Here is a 12,115-nt window from a genome sequence, read left to right as displayed (position 1 = left end):
CATTGATTGGCTGCCTCCTGCACGTCCCCTATTGAGGATGGAGCCCGCCCCTGTGCCCTGACCTGGATTCGAGCTGGGGACCCTATGCTCTATGTGCACTGAGCTAAACCCACGGCTAAAGCCATGCTCTTTTGAACCAGAGCTGTTTATCCCACACTTCCTAGATTCTCACAGCCTTTAGTCCCCCTGGACCTCCAACAGAGAAGCAAATAAACCCTAACACCCTTCCAAACATTCCGGAAAGTGGTGTCTCCGCCTGTTCCTCCCCTACACCCAATTAGCAGGTTATATATGTGCTTATCTGGACAGCTCTGTGCTGCCCATGCCAGAGTGAAATTGTGCTGTATTTTGACAGAGTCTAGAAAAGTTTTTAACACATATTTATGAAGCAAATACTATGTGCCAGGCAGTGTTATAAGTGCTTTACAAACCTTAACTCATTTGCTCTTCATATCCTCATAAGGATCCTATGAAGCAGGTTTTCCCATTACTGATGAGGAAAGTGAGAGATGAGGTCACTTGTCCAAGGTTACAGGAACCAGGATTCAAGCCCAGGCTGGCTGGCTCCCAAATCCAAGCACACATAAGACTGGCTTGTAGATAAATCATCATAATAGCCACTGTTTGTTTAGTGTGTCAAGTTTTTACTGTATTATCTCAACCCTCCAGCAGCAACCTTGTAGGGTGTACATGTGTACAATGTAGGGACTGTTATAGCTCCATTCCACAGACAAGGAAACTGGGATCCAGAGTAATAATTTGTCCAAAGTCACATCTCAGAAGTGGACCAGAAACCAGGATTCAAACCCAAGCGGTCCAATTGCCTAGTACAGGGGTGGGCAAACTTTTTGACTCGAGGGCCACAATGGGTTCTTAAACTGGACTCAGAAGAAGGAGCTGCGGCCGTGTTTCCCGACGTTGCCATGTTAACACTGCTGCTGGTGAAGGAGCAGAGGGGAGAGCAAGAGAACCCTCCGCTCTTTCGGCTCTGCGGGCAGGACAGAACAGCCGAACGGGCCAGATCTGGCCCGCGGGCCGTAGTTTACCCACGGCTGGCCTAGTATGTACTCTAACCACAATGCTCCACTGCTTCTATCCTCTGCAGTGGGGAGAAGATGGAATTCACTGACTGGGATGAATCCTGCATGAAAAGCTGTACCTGGGGCTCACAAAAATCCCAGGGCTGCAAAGTAAGAACCGTGTGGAAGGACTCCAGGTGTGACTTCCTCTTAGGAAGTTCTCCCTCTGGTCATTCCTGCTGCTTGGTCATCCCAACCCTGATGCCCAGGCCCTCCAAGGAAGAGCTTAACATTGGCTTTTCAGACTACACTTTTTGTCGCTCTGCCTTGGCCCTACTGTACCCGCCCAGTCTAACTCCTACCATGTTCCTTTCTCCTCGCCCTGCTCTCTGCTTTTATTCAAGATTTCTATGCTTATGTCTAGCCAGGACCTCACATTTCTACAATGAGTAGAAAGTATGAGAAGGGGAAATCTGAGTTCAAATACGTCTCTGTTTCTGCTTAACTGTGGGGCCTAAGATGAGTGGCTTAACGTCTCATGCTCAGTTTCCCCATCTGTAAACTGGGTCAATAATCCTATATAATAAAAGCCTAATATGCTAAGTGTCCAGTCATCTGGTCGGCTGTTCAACCAATCAAAGCATAATATGCTAATGATATGCTAAGACTGCTCAACCGCTCCCTATGACGTGCACTGACTACCAAGGGGCAGACGCTCCAACTGGTAAGCTAGATAGCTGCTGGGATCCGGCCAATCAGGACTGAGCAAGATGGTCCGGACACGCCCTGGAGCCCTCCTGCAGTCCCTCCCTGGCTGGCCAACCTCCCTCATCCCTCCCCAGTCCGATAGTGCACTGGCGGGGTCCCTCGGCCTGGCCTGCGCCATCTCACAATCCAGGACCCCTCAAGGGATGTTGGAGAGTTGGTTTTGACCTGATCCCGCAGGCCAGGCCGAGGGACCCCACTGGTGCACAAATTTGTGCACTAGGCCTCTAGTCATATTTATATGATTATGTTGTGAGAAATAAAAGAGATGATGTGTGGGAAGCACTTAGCTCTGTACCTGGTAAATAGCCATAAATAATAATAAATATATTATTAACATATTAATAAACATTATTAGCAGTGTGAGCAAGGAGGCAAAAAAAAAAAAAAAAGATTTAATGAAGGGCACCATTTCAAAGGATGTGAGTCTGGAGGCCCATGGACAGACTTCCCTTCCAGAAAGATGCCTGGCAGGGGAGGGCTTGCTCAATGGGGTTGGAACTGAGATAAGTAAGACACTTTGGGCAGGAGGCCAGGGGCATCTGTGCCAGCAGCCCTGAGAAGGAGCTCAGGAATCCCTCTGCCTCCTGAAGGAGTCTCTCATCTCCTTGGAATCTGAGGAACTCTGATAATTTTACAAACCTCACAGGATATCTACTTTGACCATCAGAGTTTTGTGGGAGTTTTTAATGCATGCATCAGATCTACTCAAATAGAAATTCCTTGAGGATGGGCATATGCACTGAGCATGATGCCTTTCCCTTGATAGATTCCCTCAGGATCCCTGAGTGTCTGACCTGGAAGAGACCTTGAAAATCCTCAACTGCAAGCCCCCACCTCCTGGCATCCCCAGTTCTCATGTAACAGATGAGGAAAGTGAGGTGAACCCTTCAGAAGAGCAGGAGATAAGCAGGGACCATGGCCATCAGTAAGAAGATAGAGATGACCAAGGATAAGGGCCCCCAAGTTGGGGCTTGCTGTGTCAGGAAGAGAGAGGCAGGAGCAGAGAGAGAGAGAAAGAGAGAGAGAGAGAGAGAGAGAGAGAGAGAGAGAGAGAGAGAGAGAGAGAGGAGAGAGAGGAGAGAGATGAGAAGGACCATTGTGAGGACCGTCAAGACTTTGCAGATGGAAGCCATGATTCCTGGGCAGAGATGGGGATCCATTCAACATCTATTGCAGCATCAGAAATCTGGGAAGAGCCCTAGCTGGTTTGGCTCGGTGGATAGAGCATCAGCCTGCGGACTGAAGGGTCCCGTGTTCGATTCCGGTCAAGGGCACATACATGCCCAGGTTGCAGGCTTGATCTCCAAAAGGGGGCGTGCAGAAAGCAGCCAATCAATGATTCTCTCTCATCATTGATGTTTCTATCTCTCTCTTCCTCTGCCTTCCTCTCTGAAATAAATAAAAATATATTTTTTAAAAAAAGAAATCTGGGAAGAAACTTAGAGCCTATCAAGCCAAGGTGAGTTCTCAAATGTCAGTAAGGGTGAGGATAAACCAGTGTGTTTTGCCTGCCACTACATTTTTTTCTTTAATTTTAACTGTTATCTCTACTGAACACAAGGCACACAGACATTTGTCAGGCTGATCCTGGGTTGAGTCTGGGTGCATTCACGTATTCTGAGAACAAAGTAAGTGCGAGGGGCTCAGATCACAGAATAGCCTGAGACTCCTAACTAGGCCACTGCCCTTCAGGGAGCAACTACGGCTAATACGTCCCCTTCCTGCAGGAAGTGTGAGCCTGGGCATCTGTGCTCCCGAATCTTCTTAGCTGTCACCTCCTGGGTCAGAGGCACTCATATATGACAGGGCCTTCATCGCTGCAAGGGCCTCCAGACAGCCTCTAAACCCCTAAGGCAGATAGCGTCCCTTCTCGCTTTAATTCCTCAGGCCTCAGGGAAATTCTCAGGATTCTAACAGCTTTCTTTAAAATATTTTTAATTAATTTTAGAGAGAGGAAAGGAGAGATGGAAAAAAAAGAGAGTGAGAGAGAGACATCAATTTGTTGTTTCACTTATTTATGCATTCATTGGTTGCTTTTTGTAGGTGCCCTGATCTGGGATCAACCAACAACCTTGGTCTATGGGGACAATGCTAAACAACTGAGCTGCCTGGCCAGGGCCAGGTCCCTAAGGGCTTTCAAACAGCCAGTTTATTGTTTAAGCCGTGACAGAAAGCTCAGATTAGGATAGTCAGAGGTCACAGCATATTGTCCTCCACTATCCCTTAAAACAATAAAGGCCTCTTTGAGCTTTCCCTTCCCCTTTATTTTTGCCACAGAAGAGCAGCTCCCTGACCAAGTGCCAATCGTGGGGTGAAAGACCCCCCATGAGGTGACACTGAGCACGGAAGGCACCCAGCAGGGAGAGTGAAGCAGAAAAGCGGAGGGAGCCCAGATCCCGAAGTCTCTGTGGAGCCGCCACGCCAGCCTGCACTCCCCACTGCCTCCCTATGTCCTGGATATGAAAGAATTAACCCTGGTGTTTAAGCCACTGTAGCCAGGAGTCTGTGACGGCAGCTGAAGATGATTCCCTACCAGCACAGAAGTCCTGACCAGAATGAGGGGCAGGGGCTTGAAGTGGTTAGTGGAGAAAGGTTTAATTTGGGGGAAAGAATGAATTTTCAGGCATCAGGATGGCAGGTTAGAGTGGAGATCACGCTGTTTCTCTTCACCCAGACTCCCTTCTGTCAGGAGGGGGAGAGGCGGGCTCCCCTTGGGGACAGTCTCTACCTTTGTCTACCGTTCTCAGTTTCCAGACCTTTTCACGCTGGGAAGGAAACACACACACGCACACACACACGCTTCCTCTTTAGCACATCAGGCCATTTGCTCCTTCCCTCAGACTTACTCTAGGAAGCCAGCTCTTTTGCTAAAAGCTCTTCTTTGACCAAATCAAATGTTAGTGCCCCAGAAGCTGAGGGCCACTCGGTCTTCTGCAGCAGTGACGTGCCATGCATGTGGCTAAGCATTCTGCACAGGATATTTCATTTAAAAAAAATTTTTTTAACTGATTTCAGAAAGGAAGGAAGAGGGAGAGAGCGAGAGATAGAAGCATCAATGATGAGAGACAATCATTGATTGGCTGCCTCCTGCACCCCGGCATGTGTCCTGACAGGGAATCAAACAAGGGCTCCTGGTTCATAAGTCAATGCTCAGCCACTGAACCATGCCAGCCAGGCACACGATATTTCGTTTTGGACTCAGAACAGCAACCTCATTTTTTTTAATTTTTAAAAATTGATTTCAGGCCCTAACCAGTTTGGCTCAGTGGATAGAGTATCGGCCTGCGGACTAAAAGGTCCCAGGTTTGATTCCGGCTAAGGGCATGTACCTTGGTTCCGGGCACATCCCCATTGGGGGGTGTGCAGGAGGCAGCTGATTGATGTTTCTCTCTCATCGATGTTTCTAACTCTCTATCCCTCTCCCATCCTCTCTGAAAAATCAATAAAATATATTTAAAAAAATTTGATTTCAGGGAGGAAGGGCGAGGGAGAGAGAGACAGAAACATCAATAATGAGAGATAATCATTGGGGATCCTCTACTGGGATCAAGCCTGCAACCCAGACATGTGCCCTTGACTGGAATGGAACCTGGGACCTTCAGTCCACAGGCCAACGCTCTATCCAGTGAGCCAAACCAGCTAGGGCAGCAACCCCATTTTTAGATGAGACTGTGGCTCAGAAAGTTCAGCCAACTGCCCGTCACACCTAGGATGTGTGGGCTTTAGCACAGCTGTGGAAGGAAACGCTCTGGAGCAGCTGCACGTCCATCGCCTTGGTCATGATGGGCTGCCCAGGGTGATAAAGGCCTCTCCCTCCCCCAGAGCTCGGGCACCCACTTCCTTTTTGGGGCAAGAGGCTAGGCCTCAACTTCCCTTTCCTCCTGCCCCGTGTCATCACAGATCACAGCCCCACTGACCTAAAAATGGCCTTCCTGCTCCCCTCGGGCTCAGTGCTTTGGGTATAGCACCCCTGTTCCCTCCACATGAGCCTCACAGACGGTTCTGAGAGCAGTGCTACAGAAGGGGCTCCTGGGCTTAGAGCTGGATCTCGTGGCTTCTGCCCATTGACCGACTGTGCGACCTTTGGGGTATCACTGAACCCCATGTTCCCCCATCTGTGAAATGAGGACATTCACTCTGCCCTCCTCGCTTAGATAACAAATGAGAAAGTGTTCTGGATCCCAAGTAGAGTTTTTTGGATAAAAATAATTAGTACCCACTTACTGTCGACTCACTATGTGCGGAGCAGTGTGCTAATAAACACTTTATAATTACAGGTATTATCTTGTCTAGTTCTCATAAACCCTGTGGACAGGCTTCTTATCTCCACTTTACAAGTGAGGAAAACTGAGGCGCAGAGAGGAATGTGACTCGCTCCAAGTCACACAGCAAGTGGTAGTCCTTGGATCCTAACCCAGAGGGTATAACCAGGGGACCCATCCTACAGATGTGATGGTCCTCATTCACCATCTGCAGTGTGGCTAATCATGGCAATGGCCAATGCTTCCGAGTGGAAGATGTTGCTAGAATTCAGGGTTGGGAAGGCTGGTTCTTTACCAAAAAAGCGAACCCTGGGGTTCTCTCACCACACGCTACCTGGAGGAGGCTCTGAGCGGTTATCTCGGGATGGAGGGCCAGCAGATGGCCAGTAGTCCGCCAATGCCCATTCCAGATTAGCAGTTCGTCCAGAGGCTCCATCCAGTGTGATGCAGGCTCATTTGGAAGCCAGCAGGTGTCTCTGTCTAGAGAAAGGATGGGAAGGCTGTCATGGGCCTCTTCATCTCCCTATCTGATTTGCAAAATCCCAGCCTGCCTGGTTGGTATTGCTGCCTCTTTGTAGGGTTTTACCCTTAACTAGTTGTTTTTATTTTATTTATTTATTAATATATTTTTATTGATTTCAGAGAGGAAGGGGGAGGGAGAGAGAGATAGAAAGAAACATCAATGATGAGAGACAAAGAAACATCATTGATCGGCTGCCTCCTGCATGCCCTCTATGGGGGATCGAGCCCATAACCTGGGCATGTGCCTTGGACCGGAATCGAACCTGGGACCTTTCAGACCGAAGGCCAACACTCTATCCACTGAGCCAAACCGGCTAGGACCAGAAATTTATTTCTTACAGTTCTGGCAACTGGAAGTCTGAGATCAGGGTGCCAGCAGGGTTGGGTAAGAACCTGCTTTCTATTTCATAGCCATTGCTTTGCTCACCATGTCTTCACATGGTGGAAGGGGCTGGGGATCTCTCTGGACTTTCTGTTATAAGACACCAATTCCATTCATGAGGGATCCATCCTCAAGACTTTTTTTAAAAATATATTTTATTGATTTTTCACAGAGAGGAAGAGAGAGGGATAGAGAGTTAGAAACATCGATGAGAGAGAAACATCGGGGATGTGCCTGCAACCAAGGTACATGTCCTTGACCGGAATCAAACCGGGGACCTTTCAGTCCACAGGCCGACGCTCTATCCACTGAGCCAAACCAGTCAGGGCCACCCTCAAGACTTTTAAGTACCTCCCAAAGATTCTACCTTCTAATACTATTATTTTTGGGAGTTAGGATTTCAACGTATGAATTTTGGGGGAACATAAACATTTAGATCAAAGTGTTATTGGTGGAAGTAGAGTTCTTAGGGTGCTGTGGGGGGAAAGAATTTCCCAAGGCCCCCACAGGAGTATGGGGTATCATGGGTTTTGTGGAAAGCTCTATTGATGATGTAAGATTAAGGGAGTTTCTCTCCAAGGTCTCATCTCCATCGGTCCTGCCATGGAAGAAGTCCATCTTTTCTTTAGCAGGGCCAGAATTAAGGCCACTGCCTAGACCAGCCGTGGGCAAACTACGGCCCGCGGGCCGAATCCGGCCCGTTTGAAATGAATAAAACAAAAACAAAAAAAAAGACCGTACCCTTTTATGTAATGATGTTTACTTTGAATTTATATTAGTTCACACAAACACTCCATCCATGCTTTTGTTCCGGCCCTCCGGTCCAGTTTAAGAACCCATTGTGGCCCTCGAGTCAAAGAGTTTGCCCACCCCTGGCCTAGACTCTCAGCTGCATATTAAAGCACAGTCCAGTCCAGCATCTGGTTAGCTTAGCTTGTGTTCCCAGCTGCCGTCCATTGCAAGTGAAAGAAGCTGGATGCAAAAACTTTGTTGACTTCTGGTTCATTTAGAACAGCGATTTTCAACCTCTTTTATCTCATGGGACACATAAACTAATTACTAAAATTCTGCAGCACACCAAAAATGCTCTATTTTTTGCCCATAGGACAAAAAAATAGGTATAATTTTGATTCATTCACAGGACAGTTATTGTTGCATAGGCTGTTGCCATTTTTTTATTTGACAATCTAAGGGAAAAGAGGTCAGTGCCCCTGACTAGTCGTGTATTGCATGCTTTTTAAATTCTTGCAGTACACACCAGTGCACCTCTGTGGCACAGCAGGGTGCCGTGGCACACTGGTTGAAAATCACTGATTAAGACTGACTTTCAAAGTGTCTTATTAATAGGAGCCAAAAAAAATTGTAAAATGACCGTTTAAAGCCTAATCAGTCAAAACCCACCAGGATCAAGTCTTAGTCTGACAAAATCAGGTTTTTTATTTTTATTTTAAGTGAGGGAGGGAATTCCTCACAAAAGAGGGGAGGGTAGCATCTTTTGTAAGGTTTGGGTTCTGGCTAAAAGATTTTGGGGAGGATTGCAGGGAATTGAGAATGAATTCTGGATTGGTTGCTGGTTCTGAAGTGGAATTAGAAGAGGAAATTAACAAGCATGGATTGAGTGCTGTTCATCTGGCAAGGACAGCTTAGCCCAAGCACGTCAAACTCGCGGCCCTCGGGCTACATGTAGCCCACAACGTATATTTCTGCAGCCCAGCAAATATAACAGTACGTAAGGAACGTTTTAATAAAAAATTCATAACTTAATTTTTACAATATCCTGTTATACATAATTATTAATAACAAACTACAACGGGGGGGTAAGAGATCAACCAAAGGACTTGTATGCATGCATATAAGCATAACCAATGGACATAAGACACCGGGGGATAGGGGAGGCTAGGGGACTGTCTAGGGCGGGGGGAAAAATGGACACATATGTAATACCCTTTGTAATACTTTAAGCAATAAAAAAAAAAAAAGAATAATAGACAAAAAAAAAAACTACAACGTTCGCTAATGGCTGATTACTATAATCGTGTTGCATTTATTTCCCTTATGCACCTTATGCGCAGGTGCACCATTTCTCTCCACTAATACTAGCAGCGAATATTTTAGCAGCCGATGGCCACGTCATTAGTCTTGGACTGACTTGTTTGGTGTGCGCAACAGGAAATATTTCGCTTTCAGAGAACAAGAAAAGTAAGTTTATTTGTGTTACGCTTATTAATTGGTGCAGTTATTCAGTGTCTGGTAAGTTAATGTTCAAGAACAAATATTAATTTTTATTAAAATCTTCTATTATTTTATGTTAACAATTACTGTTATTTCTGCCCTTTGTATTCAGCATGTCTCTCATCGAATTAAACCTACATTTCTATGAAAATTGAAGCTTTTGTTTTTTTGCAGCCCACATAAATTTAAACCTTGTTTATTTGGCCTGTGTTAGCCTTTGAGTTTGACATGCTTGGCTTAGCCATTGGGTATCGCCAGTAATAAATGAAAATAGGTAAGCAGGTTTAGAGCATCACTCACGGTTTTTTTCTCCTTTCAGCCAAACTGATTTTTTACTCTTTCAGGTTTGGCCAGGTTTGGCCAGGTTTTGACTGTTTCAAATAATGTTTCTATGCTTAACTTTTGAAATTAGGTTTTAAAAAATATAAATGTAAGTTTGTTTCTTAACCTGCAAAGGAATTCCAGTTTTATATGGCTCACCCCTGTGGCCAAGAACCGTGGCCCTGGCGTAGGAGTGGAGGGGATTCCTTAGCAACACAAATTCTTCCTGAGCGACAAATTCCCGAGCCTCTCCGATGAATCCGGAGTCTGGAGGAAACGTAGAACCGGATGTTGACTGTTTTGCTATGGCAACGGACGCACATCCGGAAGTGGCGCCAGAGGAAGAGGAAGCGGAGCGGGCTGAGAGCCCACGTGGGTTCTCCGCGTGTTGCTGCGTCCCTGGCAGCCGGTCCTGTAAACTTAGTCGACATGGGTCGTTCCGGGAAGCTGCCCTCCGGAGTCTCGGCCAAGTTGAAACGCTGGAAGAAAGGCCATAGCAGCGACAGCAACCCCGCCATCTGCCGCCACCGCCAGGCCGCCCGCAGCCGTTTCTTCAGCCGGCCCTCAGGTAGCGGAGTCTGGCCCCGGGCGCGCCGGCGGCGGGGTTCTGGACGGGCCTGGGGCTGGGTGGGTCTGGCCCGTCTGGCCCGTCTGGCCCAGGCATTGGTCCTGTCATGGACTGTCAGGACTGTCAGGTCTGGAGCCGGCTGTACAGGCCTATTTAACAGCTGCGTAAACTGAGTCCACAGCAGGGAAATGACTTGTCTAAGGGTGTCGGAGTTGGCACTCGTGGCTATTATTAAACTGGTGGCTCTTCTCAAAGCGCTTTCACCTTCATTTATGTTCCATGCCCCCGAGTGCAGCCCCCAGCCCGTTCCCACCGGCGCCTCTGCCGTCAGGACAGGGTAGCAGAAACTTTCACCAGGAGGGTTCCCTTTTTGGCTTTTCTAAGTTCTAGGCGTACAGTGGGCTGATGAGAAAGGCCGCGTTCAGAATTCAGCCTCTTGGGTTGGGTTGGGGGCCTGGACTCCACCGGTTCGTTTCTTACAGGTGATGCTTTTTCTCCTGGACAGAAAGGTAGAAGTTGGGGTCTTATCTTGTGCCTCGGGTTTGCAGGAAAGAGCGACTTGACAGTTGATGCGTTGAAGTTGCATAATGAGCTGCAGTCAGGGTCCCTGCGCCCGGACAGGAGCGAAGCCGCGGAGGCGGCTATGGAAGACGAGGAGGCGCCGGCTCTCACGGAGAAGTCCTCGGCCACCTTCCTAAGCGGCCTCTCCGACTGCACTAACGTCACCTTCAGCAAAGTGCAGCGCTTCTGGGAGTCCAACTCGGCCGCCCACAAGGAGGTAGCGGGGAGGGTCAGAGGGCGTGGGATGGGGAAGAGCGGCCAGGCGCCTGCTTGTTACTTCCTTGGTGTCTGGTGACAGCAGCTGGGATTTCTGGATGACGCGTCACCTCTCCGACCCTTGGCGTTCCCTACTTATTACTTCTCCTGGGGCAGGTTCCACTTCCTGCTTTTTCTAACAGCATCTCCCCTGCTCAAGTGTAAAGCCCTTCATGGGAGAAGTATTTCCCATTCTTCTCTTCAACTGTACCTCAACAGGATTTTTTACAAAGAATATTTTTGAGAAACCTTTGTCGAATATTTCATGCCAAGTAACTGGTTGGAAAATGTTACTTATGGAACAACTAAATTTACTATTTTTAGTTTACATTTTCAAATTATGTATATTTATACCTTTTCATTGTTTAAATGGAAAACGGCAGCACGCTCCCCTTCTCGGGAGCACGCTGAGCCTTTCCAGGCCCCTTTGGTTTCCCCCAGGACATTACCTTTGCCTTTCCATCTCCTAAGCTCCAAGGGCCCTTTTGCTTCTGTAACTTGTTTCCTAAGCTTAAGCAGCCCATCTGGCTCACTTCTATCTTTTTAACTTTCTAAATAAACTTTCTCTTATAATTAAAAAAAAAAAAAAGCGCCCTGGTTGGTTGGCTCAGTGGTTAAAGCGTCAGCCTTCAGACAGAAGAGTTGCAGGTTCGATTCCCAGTCAAGGGCACATACCTGGTTGCAGGTTCTATCCCCAGCCCCGGACAGCCAGTTGACGTGTCTCTCACATCGATGTCTCTGTCACTGTCTCTCTCTCTCCCTCTCCCTCCCTCCTCACCTCCCTTCCACTCTCTCTAAAAATCAGTGGAAAAAATATCCTTGCGTGAGGATTAAGAAAAAAGAAAGAAAGATGTCAAAATTATAAATGGTACCAAAATGATGTGAGTAGAATGAAATGTGAAAGTTGTTCTGCCAACTTCGTGGTGGCTACTGTTAATGGATCATTGTATATCTCCCTAGGCCCCCCTGTCCAACAGAAATGTAATCCAAGTTATAAATATAATTTTAATCTCCTAGTGGCCATGTTAAAGAACGTAAAAAGCAGGTGAAATTAATCTTTTTTAAAATCCCCACCTGGGGGTATGTTCTCACTGATTTTTTTTAGAGAGAGAAGAAGGAATGGAGGGAAGGAGAGGGAGGGAAAGAGAGAGAAACATCAGTTGGTTGCTTTATGTACTCAGGGATCGAACCTGAAACCTTTTGGTGTACGGGACAATGCTCCAAC

The 12,115-nt window shown here is 47.3% G+C and overlaps 1 protein-coding gene across 2 annotated transcripts in view; it reads left to right on the top strand.

Moving 5' to 3' along the window:
- Nucleotides 1-9,853: 9,853 nt before the first annotated feature.
- RRP12 (ribosomal RNA processing 12 homolog) overlaps nt 9,854-12,115 on the top strand; it is a 142,813-nt gene continuing 140,551 nt past the window's right edge. For both annotated transcript variants that reach the window (XR_009448233.1, XM_059660959.1), the window contains exons 1-2: nt 9,854-10,074; nt 10,623-10,852. Coding sequence is in view for 1 of the 2 variants with exons in the window: in XM_059660959.1 (XP_059516942.1) it covers nt 9,936-10,074; nt 10,623-10,852 (369 nt within the window). In the remaining variant the exon portion in view is untranslated. The remainder of the gene's footprint in view (nt 10,075-10,622; nt 10,853-12,115) is intronic.

This window comes from Myotis daubentonii, chromosome 13 (genome assembly GCF_963259705.1).
Source record: "Myotis daubentonii chromosome 13, mMyoDau2.1, whole genome shotgun sequence".
Lineage (NCBI taxonomy): Eukaryota > Metazoa > Chordata > Mammalia > Chiroptera > Vespertilionidae > Myotis > Myotis daubentonii.
Note: the sequence above shows the minus strand (reverse complement) of the source record. Positions and strands in the feature narration are given on the sequence as shown.